Below are 27,999 nucleotides of genomic sequence, written 5' to 3'. Positions count from 1 at the left end.
CTGACTGTGTAGCTTCTTCAAGAAGAGGGAAGGTGTAATTAGCCGCCTTAGGCACCCGTTTGATTGGATTGCACTTTGCCTGTCCAATATGAATTGTATTTGTAATGACTATGTTCTGTGAGCTTGGCTCTGGTTCTATAAGGAATGTTCTGTAACTGCATTAGCCTGAAAAAGGTTCTGCCTCAATTTGCATAGTAGTGAAACCATTCCCTTTTGAAAGGCATTGAAGGCAATCAATAATAGTGAAACCTTATGTGAAACCCCATAATATCATCCACTAGTCACCTGTAGTCAGTGGAAATGGGACAGAAATCCATTTATTAGCTTCATATTAGTATTCTTGTAAAGAAAGTGAGACAAAAAGAAACAACAATTAGCATAATTCAGTAAGAGAACAACTGTATGTATGAAATTTATCCATGTGTCAGTACTATTGCATTACAATATATTGACTCAAAAACCTGAAGTCGCTCCACAATGGGAAACACCCATCATGTGCACATTAAAAGAAAGGTGACTGTATAAAAAAGGACCTGGAGCACGATCTTTCACCCACGCTGGATCTCTGCACTGACAGATTAAGCTGGAAGTAAGATGCAGACAGTTAGGCTGAGTGAGAGAGATGTGATTGTTATACTGTAGGTAATAATGTTATGCTTCATAATGTGAATAAGTTGTGGGGTTTTTTAAATACAAAAATAAATGCAATTTATTCAATCTTGGACCCTCTTATTTGTACTCTGCCTACTAATGTCTGCTGGGACGACTCCTAACGTTCCAAATCACTGCACAGATTTCAGTCAGCCTTTTACAAAGAAAATAACTTTGGGTATGCGCGCGCGCACACGCACACGCGCACACGCACACGCTCACACACACACACACACACACACACACACACACACACACACACACACACACACACACACACCATGGCAGCTGAGTAGGGCTTGCTTTGCAGGATTAAAAATAGCAGTGTTGATGTTCAGGCTCAGGTCTGATACCTGGGGAGGGGGCAGACTCTGACTGCCTGGACTCTAGCCCGAGACTGAACATCTACACTGTTGTTTTTCGCCCCTTTGTGTGAGCCCTACGCAATTGACCTGGACTCTGATACTCATTGCAATGGTGGGTGGGGTTTTTGTTTTTGTTTTTTTGGTTTTTGGGGGTGGGGTGAGGGTGTGTGTGTGTTTTGCATTTAAATGCAAATGTCCCTTTCCCCCACCCCCAGTCACTCAAATATGGGGGTAAGGAAGTGCAAATTTTTGTCCTGAGGTCCAGAACTGACACATTTTGGTCTTAAACTCAATGACCATTTATGATTTTAGGAATAACAGTAAGGGCTAGACCCACCTACACCATTACATTCAGGAGCTCACATTCCAGGATTTGAAGTGATACATACATTTGTCTCTGGGTCCCAATGGTTCATGAGATACCATAGCTTAAAAATATAACATGATTCATGTGAAAGATTTATTTAAATATTATGAGGGCTTAAAAAACAAACAACCCTCACTGCAAGGCCTGTACATAATAAACTAAGGCAATGTGGTCAGACAGGTGGAGTGCTACGAAGGTAGTACCCATAAAACATTTTAAAACTTTATTAAAAAGAGGGAGGAGACTAACCCAGTTTAAAATGTGGCATAAACAAAATAATTGAGGGCACATTATGGAAAAAAGGTTTTACTGGCAGGGTTTGAGATGCCTGCATTACAAGTGAGTTATGCAGGTCACCCCAAATGAGTGCCAATAAAAGCTTTATACTAACACACATCATCCTATTTATAGAGCTAGATGTCTGTTTATATATAAACTGTTCCCAGTCATGTCTAGGCTGACATCAAGTGAGCTGTATGTATGTTGGGTCGAAAGAAGAGCACAAGCTATACTCTTCCTCAAGCGGTTAGGCATTATGAAAGCGTCTGCATCCATCTCTTTCTCAATTTAAAAAAGTAAATGTCACATGACTTTCTTTTGCACAAGGCAAGGTGTCTTTTTTATTTCTCTTTAAGTGTCAAAAGATGTGTATTTCTCTTTAAGTGTCAAAAGATGACGTATAAGCTAAATATTCCTTTTTTTTTTTTAAGCATTCAGAATGTAGAGGTTGGTGGTGGACGATTCAGTAGATGACTTTCATTGCTAACTATTTTCAGCAGTTATTTTCATAAGTTGCTACTGTGTTTAATCTGCTTATTGGCTCAACACTCAGCATTAAGGAAGCGTCACAGGACAACAGTATTGTCATTGTTATGAAGAAGCTTATTGTGATTGTGTTCTACATAGACCTTATGTTTAGTTGCTCCCTTTTTTCATGTTGAGATATGTGGGAAATGCAGTTGATTAAGATGGATATGCAAGTAGTGGGACTTCAGTGTGTGCAGCAAAGCAGACTCCCATTGTAATTAGACCTAGAGCGACTGAAAGGTCCCCCACCGCCGAAATGCCGCAAAAGACCCGGACAGCTTCTGGGCCAGGGCTCGCAGGGCATTTCGGTGGCAGGGGGCCCTTCTGCCGAAGACACGGAGTGACTGCACTGAAGGGCCCCCCTGCTGCCGAAATGCTGCCGAAGACCAGGACTGCCGCCGGGCCAGGGCTCCCGGGGCCTGGGGCAAATTGCCCCACTTGCCCGCCCCTCCCCCCGGGCAGCCCTGGACTTCTATGGATCTTAGATCTTTTTGGATCTTGACTTTTTTGGATTTTTTCCCCCAATGTTGGGCTTTAATGTATGTTGATTGACAGTTGTAATTAGTGAAAATGGTGGCAGAAGGCACTCCCTCCACCCCCTTTTTTTGGTCAACATAAATTGTTCTTCCTCAGTTTTATTGTTAATTTTCCTCATAACAGTCCATATCAGATAAAACGGGCATATGGTATTGGTCTATGAAGATGGGGAATGCTTTGAAAATGCAGTGTACGGAATGAATAAAATGTGGTGTGTTTCTTGTAAGTTGACTTAAAAAAACCCAGGAGCTTTGAACAAATGCCAGCTGTTACATCAGTCCTGTTTGTAATCTTTCTTGCTGATCTGTGACCTTGACCTTGTACTTGTACTTTTTTGTATGTCAAATCTATTTTAGGGATGGACAAACCATAGTTCAGTTTTAATAGGCTTTATGCTCCAACCTCACAGGATGTCCCACTGCAATATAAAAATTAAAGCAATTAATTGAGGAAGTTATCCCATTTCAGTGTTGTTGGTTTTTTCCTGACTGCTTATAGTCTTAAAATCATGCCTTTGAAAATTGGTACGATTCTTAAGAATACTAAAAACCTTTTTTAAATTGTTATATATTAGATCTTCTGTTTGATGATTGGATCCCCCTCTTTCCAGTAGAAGATGATCTTTGTTATGTACAAAACCTCTGCGGCTCCTGAACATATTGATTTGCTTTTGTTGTTAAGTTTTGTACACAATAGTCATAAAACTTAGCTTTCAGATAGATGATACTTATTCAATGTCTATTTAGACCCCCAGTTCAGGAGTCCATCTCTATTCAGCAAAGTACTTGAGCACATGCTTAACTTTAGTATGTTCTTAAATGGGACTTAAGCACATGCTTAAATGCTTTGCAGAATTGAGGCCATGGAACAAATGACTTTTGTTATATGTACAGTGAAATTGTTGGAGTGGTGGTGGTGATCACTCTCTAAGCCTATTAATAAGCAGTGGTGGCCAAAAATTAGTTGTTTATGGGATTCTAATAAGCAAAATGTTGTCTGACTTTGGGGGGAATGTTTTATGTATGCACAACCATAAACTTTTTTTTCAGAGATCAGTAAGTGCCTATGTACTTTTCTGTTGTTGTTTTTATATAGCTTTATATGAGTCTGAGTACCTGTCTTAACTTTCTTGACATTTAATGGAACAAGCAGTGAAGATAAATAGCCTTTTCTTGCTATTTTGCAATTATTTTCTTGCTTTAGCATTCATGAAAGACAGATATAAAACATACTGGTAAGAGCTGTTTCCACAACTTTGTGACAGCATATCATCTTTTTGCTTAAAATGCTTGTCATTTTTATCAACATAAAATTTGAGGAATTACTTCAGAGTATGTCCTTGTGTTGAGCATTTAGGATAGTTAAGCCCCGGCATCTTTCCCTACCCCTTCAGTCATAGCTTTGTGGCAGTGAATATAGGATAACATTCTTTATTCATGTTAAAGTAGTGATACAACTACTCAAAAAACATTCTGATCTTATAGCTGGCTTGTGTTCGTAAGTGAGGAGGTTGCAGCCTAGTTTTTGATGATTTGAATATTATTATTATTTGACATTCATGTACAATATATTGTTACTCTTTAACTGTGCAAATATTTAGGATTCATGTTGTGAGCAATTCTCACGGTCATTCTTGCACAGTGGCTAAGTTATGGTGGAGTTGCCATAACATTCCTTACTGTATGTTGTTAGTCTCTGAACTATTTCCTCCTTAGTTTTATATACCGTTGGCTTTCAGGTTGCATCTTTATTTCCAGTAAATAGTATGGCTTCTCTGGAAAAAAATCAATTCTGCTTTGTAATAATTTTCTGCTAATGCAAATAGTTCCTGTCCCACTTGACAGAAATTGTACAAGGTCTTCTGCATGCTAAGCCGTTTGTGATTTGAGAGACTAACAGTACCAGTTAACATGGGGGCCATTGTTTAAAGATGGTGGTATGATACTGCACATGGATTTTTCATTTTATCGTGGTGATAAGACAGGATCACTGAATTCTGCCCTATCATGTTCCCATTAGTATGAAACTATGGTTGGTTGGTTGGTTGGTTTTTGTTATAATCTGTTTTGAGGAAAACATTCAAGAAAATAACCCACATCAAAAATTTATACATCAGAACATTTGTCTCAAAGTGGTTGAATTGGTGTCACAGTACCTTGGTTACTAAGCATTGCTTGCCTCTCACCAGGCACTGAGCTGAAAATGTGCCTTGGTACACATTCATTTGATGATGATAAAAATAATAATAATAATAATAAAAGAAGCTACAATGGGAGGTTACTTTTAGTGTGAATGTCACCAACCATTTAAAGCTATTCCAGCAATTCCAATTGTACTACTGAAAATTGTAAAACTTCATGCAATAGAGAAATTGGCCACTACGTTTATCGTTCTACAACAGGTATGAGGTCAGAGTTCTGTGGAAACACATCATCTGTGAGTATTGATCAAGCCTCAGTGGCATGACTGTCCTGAGGAGAATATTGATTTCTTCACTGTATATTAATAAAGTTTCATTCTTTGGGAATTGGCAAGTAAAATGCTTAATCGGTGATTCATTGTCACAAGTTTAAGGATAATAGAAATCTAGTTGGTGAGATTTTTTTTTTTAATTTTAAATTTAGAATTAAATAAGTATCAAATAGGATTGGAAAGAAACTTTGTCGCTTCATCCCTTTTTATCCACTAGTCTTGTATTTGACTGTGAATTAGATGGTTCCACTTTCGGCTGTCAATCATGAAAGCAGATGTTGCTATTTATTTTTGTCTTATTGTTTTTAAAAATAGCCTGACTGAAATTTAAGAATAACATTTCCTTTCCTTGCTTCACTCTTTGGGCATAGATCATCACTGTATCAATATGATCAGTTGCATATTTCACTGTCAAAGTTTGGTTTTCTCTTCTCTTCCTCCCCCTCCCCGACCCCCTGACCTCTTCTGTGTTTTTCAGTATTCTTCAGTCTGTTCTTCCTTACATCTCCTTTTTTCTCCAGTTGAAGCAGGTTACTGACAGGGATAGTTCTAGGTGTCAAACACTCAATCTGACTTTGGGACTGACAGTGACTGTCAGAATAATGGACAAAAGACTTTGCAAACCTATCAGTTTGTAGGTTAGAACTTTACAGGTTAGAAGATCCTAGATTTCTCCTATGGGCTTACTTTTCTTTAAGTAGCCAGTGGCATAGGGTGACAGTTGTTAATATACATTTTATTATATTTTATAATCTAAACTACTTTTTTTTTTATTTACACCTATGGCTAAGGGGTTTTAAGAGGTCCTGTGATATTTGTGCATTGTTAAAGATGCTAAATATAAACATATAGAAGAGTACCTGATTCCCCCAGTAGTATTTGCAAGGGGAAAAAAAATGACTTTCTGAATGTGGAAGGCTTGTGACTGAAACTTTCTCTGATTTAATTTGTCTGTAATTAAATGTGAGCGTTACACTCATCAGCAACTCTGTAGGTGTATTCAGAAGTTATAATAAATTCCTACTGCTTATCCTGCCAACTGAATTTCAGTCAGACCCTCCCTCATCCTATAGAAAACCTTGGAAAACAAATGAATGTAGGGCATCTTCCTAATATCAGTCCAGGCTCTGAATGATCCATTGTGAGAAGTGAGTGCCAAAGCTGAGAATCCATCCCTTCCTAACAAACTGCTCCCGTTTAAGCCAGGCCATTCTTAGATAGGACACCTGAGCTTATCACAGCTGTCATGATATCAGAAGGAGAATGCCAGGACCCGAACCATCTGGGACTCAGTAGGGCAAAACCAATGCCCCAGACTTTGCTCTTCAATTTGTAGTACCGGGTACTGGCACCTCTCTCAGGGTGCTACCAAGGTTTCCAGAAACTCCATTTGCATCTTTTTTTAAAATCATCTAGCTCTTATGATTATGAAGAAAACTTCAAAAATGTTGACCATGTAATTGATACAAATATGTCTACCTGAGTCTGCAGAGAGCCTGGAACAATAGAGGTGTGAACTGCGCCAGTCATTTCAATGAGATGTCCAGTGATGATGATTTAAATGTTCACTGTTTCATTCCTCATGTCAGAAGGAAGAGAGAGACCATCAGAGATCTGCACAATTAGTCTACTGTGAAGTCGCACTTTAGTACCAGAAATAAATGACATTTGAGAGATACCACCACTTACCTTTTCACTGGTCATAAAGAAGCCAAGCCTAAAGAGCCCAGTGTTGCTCAGAGAGCTGTATGTTCATATTTTGAACCTCTCCACAAACTGCTGTTAGTAAGGTCTTACATTTTGATGGTTCACACGGGTGTAGATGAATTTGTGGGCAGCACTTGGGAGAGTACCTCCACCTTTTTCCCCCACAAAATTTGACCCCTGGGTGCAGGAGATATATTCATTTGGATGAAATGTAAAATCGGGGTCTTGATAGCTGTGGCTATTAAAGAGCACAATGCTAGCCAAAAGGTATCTAATATACATGTGTATCATGTTGTGCTCTATAATCTGAGAAATACCATAAGGTATTGTAATATATACACACGTTAATTTCCTCATTTAATGTATACAGACCTGACGTTGCATTAACCTGTGGTCTGACCACAGTTCTCCCTTTGTCTTTTTGCTGACTCTGGTTTCTGGTTCTTTTTCCTTCCTATCCTGATCCTTCTCCCTGCCCCAACAGCACCTTCCCTACACATGCCTGCCCAGGCTTCTCACTGATTATGCAGAAGCACTAATATAGCTCCCCTCCCCCCCATCTCCACCCCAGAGACAGGCAGGCTGTGGAAATGTAAGGCTGTCCCTTTCTGTATTGCATGCCCTCCCAGAGCTCCTTATTGCCAGTGAGCGTGACCCACTTGTAACTCATGTAGAATTTCCCTGTGAAACTTGGGGGAAGGAGAGAGACATTGTCTCCTGGGAATCTGAACAACCTTGCAGCACGGGAAGAGGGGAAATTTTGTGCACAGCTTCCACCTCTTTGTTTGAATGTAGGGGGCATAGCTGTAACCAAAGTTTGTTGCATTTAATTTAATATTTGTCTTATAAAATAAAATAAAAATCAAGTGAGGAGGCCTATGTTCTGCTTCATCTGCTAGAGCAGTCATCCTTATGCTGTTTCTCAGGTGTTGGGTTACTGCAACTGAATTTGATTGAACAGTCTGTCACTTTGTTCTCACTGGCAAGAACATTTGTTGTGTTAGCCAGGAGTTTTGTGTTCATGTCAGTTGTGAAGATTGCAATCACACAAAATGTTGAACTGTTCACATGCTGTGATGAAATTGGTACGTTTTGACTCCTTGAGCAAGGATGTCCTCCAATGTGGAATTAGTTTTCTTGAGGATTATTTTAAATTGCTTAACTGATGATAAAGAACTAATGTGAATATCTGGCCTGATGTGTTCTAGTGTTATGCATGTGTGTGTGTGGGGCGGGGGGGGGAGAAACCTAGTCTACCCCCTTTTATGTTCAATAGCTTTTGTTTGTTCTCAATATCAAGAATAGTTATGGCTTGATTTTTTTAAATTAAAATGTGTTTTATGGTCCAAATTAATTTAAAGAACTGTGTACCAGCCAGTTGTCAAGCCTCCTCTTATACAGCATGATCTTAGCATTATGAATTAATTCAACAAAACAAAGTAAAACAATGAGAGGAGAAGGTTTATTCCTCTTCCACTGTTTCGTCACCAGAGGGATCTCCCAGATGATACATATATAATACATAATGGCTTATCTTTTTTCTAGACTATGGATAATGATGATGTCTTATCATTCTAGAATTCAAACGGGCAAGTCTGAGCATGTATATAAATCCTTCTTACAAGCTGTCTAATATTTGCATGTAGCTATAATAAGGAAGGTGTTAAAGCAACCCACTTTCATTAAGCTGTTTCTGTGTTCTTGATGATCAGTTCCTAATCCCCTTCTTTATTTCATCATCCTTATTTAAATTCACCTCTATTGCTTCACATCTTTATTTCATTGTTACTTCATATTGAAAAGAAAAAAAAAACATTCGAAGGTGGTGAGCCTGGTTCTTCACTGCCTTGCATCCTTATGCAGTCATTTATACCTGCGCAAAGTGAGTTCGAAATACTACCATTTTCATTTGGAAACATTTTGCACAAGTGTAAATTACTGCACAACGCATAAAGTCACAGAGAATAAGGCCATGTACTGCCAGTGATGGTGGGGCACCCATCCAGTCCTGTGCAAAACGTACTGTTCAGGAAAGACTATGTGGACTAGTGGGTACAGCAGTGGACTAGGACTCAGGACTCTTAAATTCTTTTCCCAGTCCTGCTACTTCCCTATTGTGTGATCTTGGGTAAGTCTATTCACCTTTCTACAACTCTCCTTTCATAGAGAGGTAGGAATGTTGGTCTGGTGGCTAAAATACTGGACTGGGATTTAAGAGACCTGGGTTTATATCTGGCTCAGCCAAGCTTCCTGAGCAAGTCAAGTCAATTCACCCTGTGCCTCAGCTAATTCATCCATACTTCACAGAATTGTTGTGAAGATAAAATCCATTAATGATTGTGAGGTGCTCAATGCTAAGGTGATATGGCCATATAAGCAGGGCCGGTGCAAGGATATTTTGCGCCCTAGGCGAAACTTCCACCTTGCGCCCCCGCCCCCACACCTCCCCGCAGAGCATCACTTATTATAAACTTTCAAAAATGAATACTGCATAATGTGGCATTGTTCATTAGAATTAATACACATTCGGCTTGAAAATTTATTATTTTCATTATTTAGTCTACATATTTAACGAAAATAAATGAATAACCTGACAGGGTATGGGGCTGGCTGGCTTTGGGCATGGGAGTGCAGCAGGAGTTGGCTAGAGATGGGAGTGTGGGGCTGGATGGCTTCGGGCAGGGCAGGGGATACGGAGCTGGTTGGAGATGGGGTGTGGGGTTGGCCGGAGACAGGTGGTGTGGGGCTGGCTTCGGGCAGGGGGGTGCGGCAGGGGCTGGCTGCAGACGGGGTGTGGGGCTGGATGGCTTTGGGCAGGGCAGGGGGTGCAGCAGGGGCTGGCTGTGGGCAGGGTGGCAGGTACCAGGGCCATCTCTAGATATTCTGGGGCCCTACGCAGCTCCCCCACGGGGGGGGGGTGCCCCAGGCCTCTGGGGGGGCAGGGCTGGCTTTGAGGGCAGAGGGGAACCACTCCCCGGCATCGTGGCTGGGGCCAAGTCTCTGCACTCCCCCCCCCCCCCGGTGAGTGCAGGCCCGGCCCTGCTGCAGAGCTCAGGGGAGTGGGGGCGGGGCTGAGCAGGGGCGGGGGCCCTGGGGAAGAGCCAGAGCAGCAGGAAGCAGCGCAGCGCCGCCGGAGGAGGAATATCATCACTTCCTGGCCGGCCAGCCGGAGCTGATCAAAGCTGCAGCGCCCCCTCGCACAGCAGCGGAAAGAGGGTTACATGTGTAGCTGGCGCCGGGTGAGCATCCCAGACATTTTAGGCACCGCTTTTTGGCGCCCTAGGCGGCTGCCGAGTTTGCCTGTTGGTTGCACCGGCCCTGCATATAGATAGATGAGACATTGTGTTGTTTTTTGCAAATACGAGTCTAGCATAGCAGGAGACAGGAGAACTAGAAGTTTGCAGTTTTGAGGTGGGGCAGGGCACTAAGAAAGGTATGTCACAGAGCCAACTGAATGCTGCCCAAACTGACCCTTATAACCAGCAAGATTTTGAGGTTTAGTTGCACCTTCTGTAGTTTTCCTCCCTGTTACTTTTTGCTAAATTAGTCCATTTGTGTGTTCCAAGGAATTGCATTTGAGTCCCAGAATTGGAAAATGCAGTAACCTGTGACCGCATTAACTTGCTCTTTTCCCCTCCATAGTTTGGATACCCACCTTCTTTATGAGAATTCCTGTAGGGATCCTTCCAGCCATTGCAGATTCTGTATATTTATGGCTTCAGTTCATAGAGCTACTACTCTCCATGAGACATAGTAGAGATGGAGAGGAGAGATCTCCATGTTACCAGCTAAAGAATTCGAAGGAAGCATCATGAGAACAAATGTGACTATCCCTGAGCGGGAGTAGCCCTTCAACTGGAATGATCTTCTAGTCCCAGTATAATTTATTTTCATTATCGACGCCTTAGAAATTATTCGTTGTTTTAAATGCAGTTCTGAGATAGTGATGATACTGCAGTAGTTGCTAAAATATTTGAGAGTAGAAAAATGGCGGAGGAATTAATTCTGGATTTGATTCATTGAACTGGAGATGCAATGTGCAAATGTACATAGTGAACTAAATAGGAGAATGACAATTCTTTATGGTCTCAGATTAGGTTTTAAACTGCTGTTTAGAAATAGATTCATTCTTATAACTTTTCTTCGTTTTAATGGGGTCTTGAAAGTTCCTTTTGTCTCTTAAGTAGTAGTTTAACTTTTGAAAAGATGTTTTCAGAAAAGTAATTACCTTTGGCTGCAGTGGTATCTTCTTATTATCAAAAGAGCCTAAAATGTACATTTTAGTCACTTAATTTTATTTTCCCATCTTTTGAAGTCACCAAAAATATAGTCTCTGGTAGCAAATCTGTTGACACCTAAAAGTTATTGCCATGGTTCAAGGTAAGGTGTACCTTTGTCCTCATCAACCAGTCTCTCCCTGGGCACACCTTTCAAGTGACAGTCCCAGCACCTGTTCTCCTCAGAGTGGAATCCTACAATTCACCCCACTTGTATACTGCTTCTTCAAGTTACAGTATCTCTGTTTACCAACAGTTTTTCCTTAGCAGATCCAAGTAGGTTTGCCCCCTGCTTTTAAACTTCAATCCTACCTAAAGCTTGCCCTTCCCTTCAAGATTTAGCTAGACTCAGCTACTCCCATGGACCTTCCTTCCTGCTTCTGGGGACTGGGATTCCCTCTGCTTTTCTGCAGATCCTCCCCTTTCTCTCTGCTTCAGGGCTAAGACTTTTAAGCCTCTCTTCCCTCCCCACCCCCTTCCTATTTCATTTTCCCCACTTGGATTTCTCTCTCCTCCCCACCCTTCTCCTTGGGTTACCAGCCAACCTGGTGACCAGAGTATAGTGGGGTTAAGAGGTCGAAGGAATTGACACCTGTACTGTTTGTTAAGCACAGGTAATTGGGCTATCTACAGCCCTTGATTTGTTTTCTGCAGATATTCAAAAACCACTCATAACTGAGTTAATCCTTTTCAACCCTATAGCAGATAGCATAATAATAATCAAATAGAGGTACACATCGTATTCATAAAAAATAATGTGGATAATCTTACTATACCCAAGAGATGGTGAACTAATCTTTTGGATCTTGTTGCAATGAAAAGTATTATATTTTTAGTTCAGTGACAGTACATATGCTGTACTTGGTCTGCTTATCTGAATATTTGCTTAATTTATCCATTAGTTTGTCATAATATTTAACTGCAGTATCTAATGCTAGAGGTACATATACGTTAAAGATCCATTACAGTAAGATTACTGGTTTGTTCAAGGATAAACACGTTGCTGAAGGTTTCTTTATTGTTTTCTACCTTTACCTCTTTCTTCCAGTTTGTCTCATACAATCTTGCCTCTTTCTCTTTGCTTCTGTACGTAGCTTCTGTAATACTTTTTATTAATAACTTGTATATAATTATGAACGTTAAAAGAACTTCGTAAATCTCTCAACCCCGTATCTCCAGTGTTTGTATCATCAATGCTGCTGATCTACCTTTGTGGTGTTTTAAATCTAAACCCGATCTCAGTTTTCACATAGCCATTGTATTGAGCAAGGAGTGGAACAAAAGTATGAGAGATATAAGAGGCCTTTGAAATCTGCAGTTTTGAGACAAATGCCTTTTAGATCCAGACCCCAAAAACTGCAACTAGCTACTCTGCTTCCCATCAGAAATATGAAAAGTGTATTTCATCCTCTGCACCTGACTTCTTGTGACCCAGCTTAACTCTTGACAGATTTGCTCAGCACATTTTACCTGTTATAAAAACATACACAATGATGTACAATATTACATAATAACTGATCCTTCACTTGCCCCAAGTAATTGCCTTATTAAAAGGGCTGGTGAAGTCCTCATTCCTTGTATTTTTTTCAGATTTAATGTTTAGCAAATGCCTGCTTTGATCAATCTATCAGTTTCTCTAAATTATCAATTTCTTCTACTGTGAGTAATTAATTTAAAAAAAAAAAAGGAAATCTCTCCTTTTTCAGTTTCTATGAGTAAACTAAACTGTCTATGGATACCTTCTACTATTACAGAGCTCTTATGCACCTAAGGGATTTGCATAAATACAATGTCTTTGTTTAATTACTCAGAGCTGGAGAGATTTAATTTAAATCAAGTATTGGCATAACCCGTAGAACATTAGCTAAAGTCTTTAATTTAAAAGTTACCTGCAAAGGATTTCTTTAATGTTGAGCTTTCTTTATTATTTTGTATGCTATCTGAAGAAGGTTTGAAAATATTGGGTTTTTTTTCCCCGTTTGTGTGTGGGTTGTGGGGTTTTTTTTGTTTGTTTTTTTTATCTAAAAAAATATCAAGAATATGTAGTCTTGTTTTCTCTGGTTTTGCTGAAGGTCCTCTTAGAAAGATTATAATATGCTTACTGTAAACTCTGATACCTTTAATTGGAGGGGGAGGGATGCAGAAATTGTAACAAAGTCTTTTCTCCAAAATGTTAATTGTTAACAAAAACAACCTTAACTTTCAATCGCTTGACTTTGGGGATGACATTTCATTCATTCATCAGTCGTCATAGAATCTTTCCAGGGTAAACAAAATCTGAGTTTTAACACTGTTCATGTCATTTGTCCTACCAAAGCAGAGCTAACTTGGATTATCCTAAATCTAGGAATAGTAGGACTTGTGTGTTTAAACCATTCAAGGATAAATACAATTTTTCTAGTTGTAAAAGAAGTCAAATTATTTCTAAAAAGAATCCTCTTGGGCTGAATGCTGTCTTCAGAGTCTTCTGTGGACTCCGGATTCTCCTCTGAAATGTGCAAACACAGTAGGAGTAAACCACCCCCCCCCCCCGAATACTCAGCATGTCCAAATATTTGAAGAAATTAGGTTGTCACAGGGTGATCCACTGTGAGTCCTTTCTTGCCTTAAGTGCAAACCACACCCACTTTAGGTCGTCTTCACCACCACCACCAATATGCTTTATTATACTGTTCCAGCAGGCCACCGCCTGTAGTGCTATTTGCATATTTCCAAGTCCTAGCCAGTTCCTCCACTGCTCTGCCTTCCTTCAGGCTCTCAGCTCCCCCACTTTCAGGGCTTCCTTCCTCTTTGTTTATCATGCTGGGGTTGCTTCCCCCTCTAATTAGCCCTTCAGCTGTATCTCCGCTTTTAACTGATCCTCTAATTTAGGTTCTAGTTAATTTTATATTGGTGGGAATTTGAGTGACAGGGTACTGAGTCAGCTCCTGACTCAGCACCTCTATTACACAGCCTTGGCAAATGCGGTGCTAATAAACTAACTACTTGATGTTCCCATTAGGAACCCAGACTTTCAGGGATTACTGATTTTAATTCACATTGAAGTGTGATATTTGGTAAGAGTCTGCCCCGGGGCTCATTGTTTGGGAGAAGCTGTAACTTATTAAACAGCATTTAGTTAGATGAATCCAAACGTAGCATACCTCTTCAGGTCTTGTTAGTATCCTTGGATAAATTTAGAAACAACCATAGTTAACTCTGTTATAAAGTATTGGTAGTGTGTGTGTCTGTATCTCTGAGAGCAAAGCTGAGATATTTAGTAATCTTTAGATGACTTTAGACTTGATATTACTATAAAAATGCTGGTACGTAACATATTTTATGACTGATTTATAGGGATTCATTATACTGCTTGAAATGGCAAAACTCAGGGATTTGCACAGCTTGAGCATATAGGTTACAAAAAGTATGTGTTTTTAACTGTTCTACTGACATTTTCAGAACTGAAGTGTCCCTTTAACCTATGTCTGTATGTCTTGGGTGAAATTCTGGTCACAGTATAATCAACACCAAACCTCCTTCTTTAAACTTGAATTCACGCTGCATTTATAGGAAATCATAGGGCCTGATTGATTGGTCTTCCACTTACAACCGTTTACTTCCATTTACTTGAGCATTTTTACACCAGTTGTACACTGGTATAATTTGAGAGAATAATCAGGCCTGTGCAGTGATCCCAATTGTTGCATTGTCCGTACAGTAGCCATTCCCTTGGTGACCAGAGTAATACAATTAGGAACTGTTAGACCTGAGAAGTTTATTGAAAATGTCTCTCCTGATTCCAGTGCAAGTGCCATTGTTGGGATTTCCAGAGAAGAATTTTATGATGTTCTTCTACTTTCACTGATGAAAGAATCAAATAGGTTTCTCTACATATTCAAATCAAGCTGAGAAATCAAGGGAAACTTCCCTGGAAATTAATATAAAAGTAAAATGTCTCCAAATATCCATGCATTCAGAACTTGACCCCAGCAGCTTTTCTGTTCCACCTCCAGTGTGGCTGCTGCTAGTTGGGAGTAGTGAGGGAGGAACAGAGGAGGGTGTATTTGTCAGTATGCAGTGCAGTGCAGGGATCTGTTGTGCCCATTGATAATGGAAGGGGTGATAAGAATCTTGTAATCAGGCTTCTCAAACTGTGGTACATGTACCACTGGTGGTATGTGAGGTAATAAAAAAAGGTAATAATTGGAGATATACCAATCTCCTAGAGCTGGAAGGGACCTTGAAAGGTCATTGAGTCCAGCCCCCTGCCTTCACTAGCAGGACCAATTTTTTTGCCCCAGATCCCTAAGTGGCCCCCTCAAGGATTGAACTCACAACCCTGGGTTTAGCAGGCCAATGCTCAAACCACTGAGCTATCCCTCCCCCCACACCACTGAGCTATCCCTCAGCTTGATGTTCCGTCTATTTATTTAACAATATTTTTTTTTTAAGAAGATGGTACTTGGAACCAGTAAAGTTAGAGAGCCACAGCCCAGATTTCTGCTGTTTGGAGGGAGGCAGAGAAGTGGCCACATGGATATTTAAGTGTATGATGGGTGTTAATGAAAGACTGAGGCAGACTATTTAGCATCAGGGAAAGGAGGGAAATTATTTTTAATTGGCACCTGGTCTGGGATGGCAGCGATTATTTGTTTTTACTTTTAAATCTCCATTGTGTCATCTGTCTGCCAGGCTGACATAAAAAAATGAAGCTACCTATTAAAAAAAAAATCCAATATAGATTCAAAATGAAGGCTGCTTTTAAGGTTAAGGCTTCCCTCTTCTGCCACTGATCCTCATTAATAGTTAGTTTGTGTCCTAATTTATTGACAGGGTGCAGGGTATTCTGTGTAAGCTTTATTTGCTAAAGATAATATAACTTTGAAATGTATGCCGACTTAATTTTTTAAACTGTGAAGTTTTGAAATACATTGGGATTTTCCTTTATGTACTACTTCTCTGTTTTGTGCCATAGAGTACATACTTAGAGGAGTATTCATGACCCCCTCTAATACCTAGGCACATGAGGGTTTGTGTTTCCTCTACATTTTCATTCTCTAGGATAATCTGAGTGATTTTATTAATTTTAGGTGTAGGCCTTATATACTTTTTAGGTTTTCTTTAATTTGGCTATTTATTACATATGTATTGCTAGTTATCTGCAATGATCTAGGAAATGTGACCTAAAAGAAAGTATGTCCTGTGCCATTTGAGTGTGTCTAATGTTCTAGATCTCTCCCTTGTATCTTTTCTGAGACCATTTTTATTTGTCTTTTCTCTTTAGGAATTTGACATGGATGATGGAGGTGAAAAAGGATGAAAACCAAGCTGCTGTCCTGGACAAAGGTGAAGAAGATGAATGTTTAGTAGAATTTCAGTTCGTTGGAACCATGTTCTAAGTAATTCTTCTAGACATCTTTCATAAATATTTTATATATCTACAGAGACTGATATGACTGAAAATTTGGCTCATCAGCAATATATGCTGGAAGAAGCCTGCATGGAACGTAACATTTGTTTTAGTTCAGATTATGTGAAAAAATTATAGACTTCTACCTATTATTTATTAACCTTGCATCTCAATTCAGCCATACCAAACTAGTCTTTTAAAGTGAATAGAAGCAGAACCTTTGTGGATATTTTTATTGAACATGACTCATGGAGAAGAGCTTGGCTCTGAGATGCACCAGGATTCTGTTGTTCTAACTTACCTAGAGGGATTACTAATGCATCAAGCAGCAGGAGGCTCAGGTACTGTAGTTGACAAAAAGCCTACTGGGCATAGTGGAGAGGATCAAAACTTTAAGATTTCTGGAAATATATTTCCCAACTGTCAAAGTAATGGTCCAGTTGTTAACACACACACATATCAGGGATCTGGCATGTTGCATCTCAAAAAAGCAAGACTATTGCAGTCTTCTGAAGACTGGAATGCAGCAAAGAGAAGGCGCTTGTCTGATTCCATTGTGGATTTGAATGGAAAAAAAGAAGCTTTGTTAGCTGGCATGGTTGAAAATGTGCCTAAAGGCAAACAGGATAGCACATTACTTGCCTCTTTGCTTCAGTCATTCAGCTCTAGGCTGCAGAGTGTTGCTCTGTCACAACAGATTAGGCAGAGCCTCAAGGAGCAAGGGTATTCCCTCAGCCAGGATTCTTTACAAGTGGAGAAAGATGTAAGGTGCTATGGTGTTGCAACTAGTCGCTTGAAGACTCTGCTGAAGAAAAGAAAAGCAAAAGATCAAAAGCTTGACACCACTCTGCCTGATGTAACAACGAACCTGCCTAAAGAGAGGTTTATAGAATCTCCACATACAGGGCAGAATGGACCCAAGGTGATGAATGAGCCTCTCTCATGTGCTGCAAGATTACAAGCAGTTGCAAGCATGGTAGAGAAAAGATCTAGTCCTACTGCTTCGCCTAAACCCAGCGTAGCGTGTAGTCAGCTAGCTTTACTTCTTTCAAGCGAAGCTCATTTGCAGCAATATTCCAGGGAACATGCTTTAAAAGCACAAAATGCAAATCAGATAGCAAGCGAAAGACTTGCTGCCATGGCCAGATTACAAGAAAGTGCCCAGAAAGACCTTGGCCATTTCAGTCTGTCAAAAGGAATGCCAAGCCATCTTAATGGTCAAATGAGATCATCAACCAAAACAATAACTAACAAGAGCAATATGGCGCCATTTCAGAGCCCCATTGGAATCGTTCATTCTCCTCCCAAAAATTTAGGATACAAAAATACATTGGAAAGAAACCATTTAAAACCATCTCCCAGCAACAGTTTGCTTTTACATCTTCTTAAAAGTCAGAATGCACCTAAACAAACAAAAGGGCATGAGCAGAATGAGAGAGTGGGTATTTTTGAGGACAGTAGCACACCAACTACTGTGGATGAGTATTCAGACAACAATCCTAGTTTTACAGAAGATGATAGCAGCGATGATGAAAGCTCCCATTCTAACTGCCTTCCTATAGATTTATCTTTCAAACAGAGGACAGACAAACAAGATTCTGGACAGCCTGCTTCTCTAGATAATCTGACTCAGCCATTGTTTCATAATTGGGATCCAAAAATTCCATGTCTAGAGAACAGTATGGAGAATAAAGAAGATAAAGACACTCCTAAAGGTTCTAAACTGAATCCACATCAGAAGGTAACACTGCTTCAGTTATTACTTGGGCATAAGAGTGAAGATAACAAAGAGAAAGATACAGACCCTCAGGGACCACACAGTACAGCTGATGTGGCAAAATTTACTGTACAAACTGGTAAGAGGACTCCTGTGACAGAAAGCCCCAGTGCAAATCGAATAACTCCATTAAGCACTCCACCTTTGCTTCTTTCTACAAAAGCAGACTCTCCTATAAATCTCTCCCACCAATCTTCTCTAGCAGTCAAACGTAATTCACCACCATATGCTTGCAGCATCCAGCCAGAGAGGTTAATGAATCCAGCATCTAAACATTTGATAGATCTTACAAAAAATAAAGAACTTCAAGGAACTAAACTGAACAGAAATGAAAGTGCACAAAATTCTGCAGCTTTCAGTGCCAGCAAGCTGTTGCAGAACTTAGCTCAGTGTGGAATGCAGACTTCCATGTCAGGTGAAGAGCAAAGAACCAGCAAACAGCTGCTAACAGTAAATACAGATAAACCTGTAGGGTTGATTGATAGATTGAATAGTCCTTTACTCACAAATGTATCAGGTAAATTTGAAGAGAATAACAAAATATTCAGTTGTCATCCTACACCCATTGAACAAGGACTTCCCAGTTCAGAAATAGAAAATCTCCTTGAAAGACGCACTGTCCTTCAGTTGCTTCTGGGAACCCCCAATAAAGGTAAAAGTGAAAAGAAGGAGAGGCTGCTTTTAAAAGATGAAAGCTCACAAGAGCAGATGGATAAGGCTTTGAGTGAGCAAATATTGACAGTGAAAATAAAAACTGAACCTTGTGAAGAATCAAATGCTCCTCATAATCCAAATGCACAGCCAGTAAGAGAGCGTAAGGGTAACAAATTTCATGGAACAACTCATTCAGTGCAGAGAAACACAGGTGCCTCTCCAGCATCTGAGGACTTGAAACCTGAGCCTCTTTCACCTGAAGATTTTTCTTTTTCAAAAAATGGCTTGTTAAGTCGGTTGCTGAGACAGAATCAAGATAGTTACCCCGTGGATGATCTGGACAGAAGTCACAGAAATAGTGAACTGACACTTCTAGACTCAAAGAGCCTTTGCATCATTCCTAAGAAGAGGAAATTTCATACTGAGCCTTCAGAAAGTCCATTAAAAAAGGTAAAAAGTAATGTGTCTGGTGCTTCAAACAATCGCATATCTCCTGCAGAGACATTGTATCGGCCTTTGCTTAACCAGCAAGAACTGAAATTCAACAGAAGTGATCTTGAATTTAAATATGCTGCTGGTCATGGTTCAAATAATGACAGTGAACATAGGAGTTGGTCTAGAGATAGTAAAGGCTTTAATGTGTTGAAACAACTGCTTCTCTCAGAAAACTGTGAGAGAGATTTTTCACAGCATAGGAATAATGCAGTAACTGAGGGCAAGAAGAAAGGAAACAAAAATAATGTAGCAAATAATAAACCTGAATTTAGCGTTTCTTCAATAAATGCATTAATGGGAAATCCTGTGCAACCAAACAGTTGCGTGGATCACAGGACATTTCAGTATCCAGTAGCAGTGAAGAGTCCTGCTAGTTCCCCCTTCTCTGAACATTTGGGATGTACAGTATCTAGACCTGAATCTGACCAATTTAGTGTTTGCCCCATACCCAGTGAAAAAGGCCCCATCAGATGGGTTATCACAGGAATGGACAAGGGTGAATATGAAAAAGACTCCCCACGACTGACCAAAACCAATCCAATATTGTATTACATGTTACAGAAAGGAGGCAATTCCATTAGTAGCCAAGAAGCACATAAGGACATTTGGAGTGAACCTTCATTTACGGAAAATTCAACTCCTGTTACAATAAAGGAGGAGTTATTACCTGAGACAGAACCTAAAATTCCTTTTCATAATTTAAGAAGCCCTTACAATAGCCATATGGAGAATAAGAGCTCCCATCAACACAATGTGAATGGAGAAGGGTATGGACTCTTGGAAAAAGTGCTAACAATCAAAAGAGAACCAGAGTGAAATATATAGCCAACACAATGAGTTTACAGTCAGTGGGTTTGAATCTCTATGTTTAAAAAAGAAAAAAAAAAGTATGAACTGGAATACTGTATAAATTGAGCATGATTTGAGAAAAGCATGGTCTTATTGAATCATATTTTCATTTGAGAAACTTTGTTTTTCTGGTGATATTTAAAAACATGTAGATATGTTTGCTTTACAGTAGATAGTCACAAGGAAACTGAGAGTTGTAAGCTGTACAAGACACAATTCTGTATGCATCAAAGTAAGTTATGAATAGTCTGTGACCGAAGTCTTATTTGGAACCACAGGTATTTAGGTATAAAATAAAGTAAGCATACAGCCTAGGTGGTGGTAATGCATTCTACTGCATTTCATTCTTTCCACGTACATAGTATATTCCCTTTTTTGGCAGTTTGAGCATAGAGACAATGTAATCTTTGATATTTGTTGAATACATTTTGTGAAATGTAAAGGTGGTTTTTTTGGTTTTTTTTTTTGTTTTGTTTGTTTTTTAAAGAGATGGAACAGTCCGTCCAGGGTAGTAGAGCATCACATTTGGTAGTCTGTCAGTGTTAATTAATCAAATGCACTGAAATGTAATTTTTAGTGCTTCCAAATTTTGTTTTTTATTATTTAATTATTTTTGTGGTTATCCCCTAATTATGGTGTAGTGTCTTTTTTTTTTCCCCCTCCAAGTTCTTCTTGACTAGAGCATTCTGCAGAACCCTGAGTAGTAGTCATATAAAATAGGGGTTATGATTAAAGATTGTTTTCTAGTTTTCCTAGCATTTTATATAAAAAGTAGATTTTAATCTACACTGTAAACAAAACAAAACAAAAAAGTGATGTCTTTTTTGTCCACTTTTACATGTTGCTTCCCCTGTCTTAAGCCAGGTCTACAGTCAATATTAAGTTGACCCACCTATGTCTCTCAAGGGTGTGAAAAATCCACACCCTTTGAGCAACATAGTTAAGATGTGTAGACAGGGCTAAGTCAGCAGAAGAATTCTTCCATCAACTTAGCTACCACCTCTCACAGAGTTGGATTAACTACCATTGTAGACACTTCCTACCATCAGTGTAGGAAGTGTCTACAGTGCAGTTGTGCCACTAGCAGTTTAAATGCAGACATATAAAGGGAAGGTAAAAAAGACATCTTAGAATTTTGGGATAAACAGACCTGTCCTCTGTGGCCAGAAAACTGCCATTGATTCCAGTTTGTGAAACACATAAGCAAAATGTTTTTTTCAGAACCATGTTGCTTCCTGTTAAAAGAACAGTTACTGTGTTTACATAATACATATTCCATATTGCAGTGGAAATTGTGAGATCTTGAAAACCTGGTGGGTCTTCCTGTAAGTAGAGCCTAATGCATATTCTGCAAGTATTTATTACTCTGTAAGCAGCTGATCTGTGGTTAATATACTGGCCTTTCATCCCTGAAAACCTAGATTCAGAACAATTCGTTAGGTGTCACTGTATGTGAAAATAAAATTGGTGGTTTTGGTCTGTTCCATAGTGGATAGTGAACATCATCTCAGAAATGGTCTGTCTCCTCTTTTCCCCTGCCTCCACCCAACATTTTATAATATTGGCAGCATTTTTTCAAAATCAGCCTTGGAGTTGTAGGTCAAAGCTGAGACACATTGAAAGTGTTGGGGGGGGGGGGGGAAGCTGAGCAGCACACACTTTCCTAGTGGCCATCCTGAACCCCAAGAAGCATCAAACTTTCATGGAAAAATGCAAAGAATTATCTCCCCCCACTCCTGCAAAACAAAAGTAACTGTATTAATAACCATAAGTACTGCTGAACCTTATTTATCCAATACTGGATTGTGTTCTCAATAGCTACTTATTTCATTGAAAATTCCCTATGTTATGAACAAATCCTGATAATATCAAGATAATGAAAGTTGTAGTGTGTTAGGGAGCACACATATTTGACAGTGTCGTATATAAAACATCCCACAAGGTATAGAGCGTTACAGAGGGAATAAAAGATGCATTTTTGTGTTGTCTGGGCAAAGCTTAATATATTATTGAGCTATAGGAAGGAGATATGCATTTTAAAACTTTCACATGAGTCTAATATTGTTTTAAATTTCATTATCCCTAGCCTGACTTCAGCTATGCAGTAAATTACAAAAAAAAGTTTGTTTTGTGTTTGTCTTTAATAGTTAGCATTGATAATAAGTGGCCTGCTGACAAATAAAATATGTCATAGAAATTAAATGTTAACAAGGTAAACTATATTTTAGATTATTGCCATTGGAGTTGAATCTTTTTATATGAATCAGCCTGGCATAAATATTAGAAAAAGATGGCATTTGTTCCATCCATGAAACGTGTCTCTTAAAGTCTTAAGTGATTATTTTTTTTGAAATTACATGTATATAGCTATGAAATATAGAATGATAGATGGTCCCTAGAATAAATACAAGGCTGTAGTTTACTTGAGGGGGCACTGCTTACTTCATATACAGTAGGAGGCAGCTTGAATGTGCGTGAAGTGGATGTGATTGGAAAACTTCTATCATAACAAAATTCTGATGGAAAAATGGGGGAACATCAGACTTTGCTGTTTTCTAACCAACTCTAGCAAGAAGTGACACAGAATCCCTTAGTGGGTGCTTACCCTTGTATTTATTCTATGGTAGTCTATCGTTATTTATAATATATACTTTTTAAAATTGTTTTTTAAAGCTTATGTGACACTTAAGTTAAAATGTTAACTGTTTTTAACCGTTAACAATTTAGCTTTCCTTTTAGATGAGGTTAATGAAAGAGAATTAAAACTCTCAGACGTCAGTAAATTAAAATACAGCATAATATAATTTTAGAACATGTTGATAGAAAAATCTCACCCATGGCAGAATTTGCAACGATGATCAGTAAGACCCTAGAAAAGAGGTGAGGGCACTCTTCTGGCATGCAGTTCCTGTTAAACTGGTTACTTACTGCTGTTTGGTTAGCCACTGGTGGATGGGGCAAAGCTATTGTCTACATTAGCTTCCCCAGTACCAATGCGATTCTTGCCTAGCAAAGAGAATTAAAGCCTGGTTTGCCCCTATCCATATTGGCAAGCTGAAACCAATTAGAAAAGTTTAGCTGAATCTAAAAGGCCTGATGGCCCTCTCTGTTAGCTCTCACCCAGGAGTTATGGGGGAGGAGATCACTAAAATTCTCCTTATGGGTTTCTCTTCCCAATTGTTCCATCAAACAGCATGCAGGGGCAGGGTTTGCTTCACCTGCAAAATAGTGGGACTGGCTCCCTAGTTGCAGCAAGTCCCCAGCTCCTGGAATCCACATGGATTCTGAAGGATCAGTGATAGAGTAAGGTCATCCATACAGAGGCCCTGTGTTTCTGCACTTTCTCACAGCTCTGTCCTCAGCCCCATGGTTCAGGAGACCCTTTCTTCCAAGGCGTACACAGTTGGTGGCTTTCTCCACTACTGCTCCTCAAGTGGGGATTCCCAGTTGTGGGAGTGGGGGACAAAAGACAATACACCCTGTGAGAGGAAGTGGTTGGGGTTGCAACTAGACCTTTATTTTTTTTTTAGACCTGCATGGAAGGAGCTTAAATTATCATACTGTGGATGAGAATAATAAGCTAGGAGAGGGATGCAGGAGTGGTGAATACTGCTGTGAGGCCTGACTCACAAACTCCAGGTTTGCAGCATCATTAGGGTGACCAGATAGCAAGTGTAAAAAATCAGGACAGAGTAGGGGATAATAGGTGGCTATATAAGAAAAAGCCCCCAGAATCAGGAATGTCCCTATAAAGTCGGGACATCTGGTCACCCTAAGCATCATGGAGGAAGAGAGGCTTGCACTTCAGCTACAAAGGAGTGCAGAATATTCCTGATAGCTGGGGTGGAGAGAGCCAAGAATTGCACTAAGTTTCAAAGGGAAATGAGGTATGGGGGACTGAGGGCAAAATTGCTGTTTCTGGTTTCTCTTCTGCCTCCGTTTTAGAAGTATAAACCGCTGAGGTGCATGTGACCACAGAAAGAATAAAGGTTAGGGAGGTTTCCACTGATATGACTAAACCATCATTTCAGGTGGAGCAGTTTATGAACATCAGAAGATTGAAATGGAATTCAGCCATATTTGTCTCTTGTTTTAGCCATCTATTGTTTATAACATTTTAAAATGTTCAATTTACATTTTTAAAAAAAATAAAGATATGAATGATTTAAAATTTCCCTGCTAAATGTTGTCAGTAAAAGAGTATTACAGCTCTCATTGACGTCTGTGAAATATTACCAGTTTGTTCTCTGCAGCATCTTACAGAGGAGTAAACTGGTAAGTATATATTATATATATTTATATATGTAAATAAATTGACTTGTTAAACATATAATATGTTGAAATTGGTTTTTAAAAGGTGATGTAAATAGTGGTTTCCTTAATGAAAAATACATATTTTGTATTGTTCTAATGGAAAGGAAAAAAACCTTTTAATCTTGTTTTTGGTTATGTATATTCCATGTATAAGTGTAAATATGATCACATAGGTTTAAAAATTTTGCATGTAAGTATACAGTTGCAAGTCTGGAAGAATGTATAGAAAATACCTTTTATTTAAAGTTGTGATTACCTGCTGCATGAAAAGTGCATGGGGGACCCTGTGCATTGGCAAAAATGTCTTAAAGTCAGGTCAGTTCATCAAAACACACAACAGTATTCCATTTTTGGACATGACTTCTGCTGTGGTATTTTAGCTTTGTGAAAGAATGTGCTTCAAGTCAAAAGGGTCTTGAAAAAAACCTCAAAACTACTTTTAAAGATAAAGAACTCACACAATTGTAATCGGTCATACACGTTTTAAACTCCATTTTAAATAATTGAAATATTGTACCAGGAGTATTTCACCATTGTAAAACAATGGAATGACAGTTCTCATTGCCATACATAAGAATTCTGGGGTTTACCGCAACCAAGTTTGTTGTGATGTGTTTTCAGTACTATAACTGGTATCATTTTTTATTAGAAATTAATTTCTTCATGTGATGTCACAAACCTGTATATACTGCAGAGTGAAGTTTTTTAAATCTTTCAGTGTTTACTTCCTGCAGAAAATTTGAATAAATGAGAAAAATGCATTGTGTTGATGATGGTTTTTAAATCTACTTTATTATGTGTCCTTTCTCTGTTTTGAGTCTTTGTGATCCAGTAGCACCACACTAGTGAAAGTAAACTTTTATCAGCCAAAAGTAACTGCAGGATATCAAGGACCCCACATTTTCTTCAACAAAATCTGCAGTAAGAAACCCATGAAAATTGGTGGAAATGAGTTAGTAAAACAGATAAGATTCTCAGCCAAAGATTTAACATAATTTTTAATTCCGGTATCTGTATAAATGTCCTCCGTAATTGTTACCGTGAAGTTATTTCAGCTGAGGGGTGCAGAATGTTGTGTTCCACCACAGAATTTTAAGCAAGTGCCAGAAGAACTTGTTCTAGACATACTGTATCTGGAGTTGTACAACTGCAGGAAAGTAATTCAGATTCACTTTAATTGATTATACATTTTCCTTGCCTTCACTGCCAGACAGGATGATAAATATCCGTTCATAAAACTCTGTCAGGAAACTTGGTCTGGAAAGTATGACTTGATTATGGGGGAACAGATCCTTCTTCCATTGAAGTTGATACAAAACTCTATAGATTACAGTGGGGTCAGACCCTTGTTGCATGTAACACCTTGTTCTGAAGCATCCCAAAACACTTCAGTATCCTCACGGGAGCTTCACTGGAGTCAATAGTTTTACCATGACATTAATTGAGCAGGTAGATAATTTTGCTGGCAAATTATGTGACCATAATTGCTATTTTTTTTCCAATTTTTGCAGTCTCTACAAGAAAATCTTAATTTCTTTGTACAATAACTTCTCTAGGGTAAACACACCAAGATCAGAGACCTTTTGTTTCAAGTAGGAAGAAACTAGAGATCAATAGGATTCTGAATGGCATACGTAGTCTATGCAGAGCTCCATTGCTGGTTTGAACAAACATTTGGAATTAGTTTAGTTTATCCTGAAATACTAGACAAAATGCTTCTAGCACTCACAATGATCAAGAGAATATCTTTGATAATATCTACATCCATACACTTTTTCTCTTCACTCCAAACACTTTTATCACACTGAACACTCCATAGGGCTGTTTGTTTCTGGTAAAATATGCTCACATGAAACCAGGCAGCAAGAGCAAGGTCTTTCGATGTGAAACTGTGATTCCTTCAAGCTAAATGGAGGGGAAAGCAAGTAGGGGCAGGATGTGGCCCTTCATGGTGTTCTGATGCTGACTGAGGCATCAGGGGGTGTATGTATTATCCATTGCTAACCTGTTTGTTTTTGACCACTGTAAAAGTATCTCTCTTTGAAACAGGATTTAGAAGGTACAGACAGTGTCAGGGCACCGAAGGTTTCCATGCTTGTTAATTCTCATCCCACCAGTGAGAAAACACAGTATGGGCACAGCCTGCTACATCCAGCACCTGACTGGCCGTTGAGACTTTGCGTATCTTCAGTTCAGAGCTATTTTTTTCAAATTTCTGAGTTGTTCCATGAGAAAAAGAACTTTTCTAAACGCAGAACTAAAACTTCCCTGCAATTGTGCCCATCAGATAAGCTTTACACTACAGTTTGTGATCAAAGTTAGTATTCTTGGAGTATATGCTTCCAATCTGAGTCACAGAATGCAGGGTGGTGGTGGGAGGCCTTGGGATTTGGGGGTACCTCAGTCACAGTTCACTCTGGGGTGTTAGTTAATTCTTGGTCCGCGCTGATTTAATTATTTTGAACAGTTCCACAACAAACCACGCAGGGTGGTGATTATACCTAGTACTACTACTGAGGGAATTCTGTGCCCCCCCCCCCCAAAAAAAGTGTGCAAAATATTTTAAAATTCTGCAAATTCTATTTGTCAATAGATCAATGTGGAGGCTTCAGCATAGCTGTTGGGAGTGCAGACCACTGGCTGCACAGAGGTGGGAGATCACCCTGTAGCCACCCCTGGGACAGGGGCTCAGTGGTGGGTCTTCACCCAATCCTGACACAACGCAAGAGCCAGGCCTGCCCCAGAAATGCCCTGGGGCCCTGCCCTTCCATGCCAAGTTCACCAGGTGTGGATAGGCAGGCTCAGCCTGGCAGATCCAAGTGTGGGGGGGGGATCCAGGTGTGGGATGAGAGGGTTCTGTGTGCGTGTGTGGCTCAGTGTGGGGTCTGGGTGCGGGATGGGGGTATCTGGATGCATTGGGGCTCGGGGGGAGGGGATGTTTAATGTGCAGGGGCAGGGGGACTTGGGGTGTGTGAAGGTGTTTGGGGCTCAGCAGGACGGTCTGGGTGTGGGAGATTGGGGGGGGTAGGGGTGCTGGGAGAGTGGGGCATGGTAATGGGGGTCCAGATGCTGCTGGTTGGGGGTCTGGGTGCAGAGGGCTCATCAGGGTGGGGGTTGGAGTGCGGGTCTGGGTGAAGGGGGGTGGGGTTTAGTGGGGGGGTCCGACAGCAGGAGGTGAGGCTCAGTGGGGTGGGGGTTCAGGTGTGGGGAGCTCAGTGGGGGGGATCTGGGTGTGGAGGGGGCATCTGGATGCATGGGGGAGCTGCTCCCCCATACCGTGACCCTTCCCCCTCATGGCTGAAGAATGATGGAGGTGGGAGGTGTGTGTGCAGAGC

The 27,999-nt window shown here is 39.9% G+C and overlaps 1 protein-coding gene across 1 annotated transcript in view; it reads left to right on the top strand.

Moving 5' to 3' along the window:
• Positions 1 to 25,428, top strand: part of NRIP1 (nuclear receptor interacting protein 1) — a 97,612-nt gene extending 72,184 nt beyond the window's left edge. The window contains exon 2 of the mRNA XM_045002151.1: positions 16,450 to 25,428. Within this exon, the coding sequence (XP_044858086.1) occupies positions 16,817 to 20,317 (3,501 nt within the window). The 5' untranslated portion in view covers positions 16,450 to 16,816 and the 3' untranslated portion in view covers positions 20,318 to 25,428. The remainder of the gene's footprint in view (positions 1 to 16,449) is intronic.
• Positions 25,429 to 27,999: the final 2,571 nt, after the last annotated feature.

The sequence above is a fragment of the Mauremys mutica genome, chromosome 1 (assembly GCF_020497125.1).
Source record: "Mauremys mutica isolate MM-2020 ecotype Southern chromosome 1, ASM2049712v1, whole genome shotgun sequence".
NCBI classification, from domain to species: Eukaryota; Metazoa; Chordata; order Testudines; family Geoemydidae; genus Mauremys; species Mauremys mutica.
The sequence above is the reverse complement of the archived record's forward strand: the minus strand, read 5'-3'. Positions and strand labels throughout refer to the sequence as shown.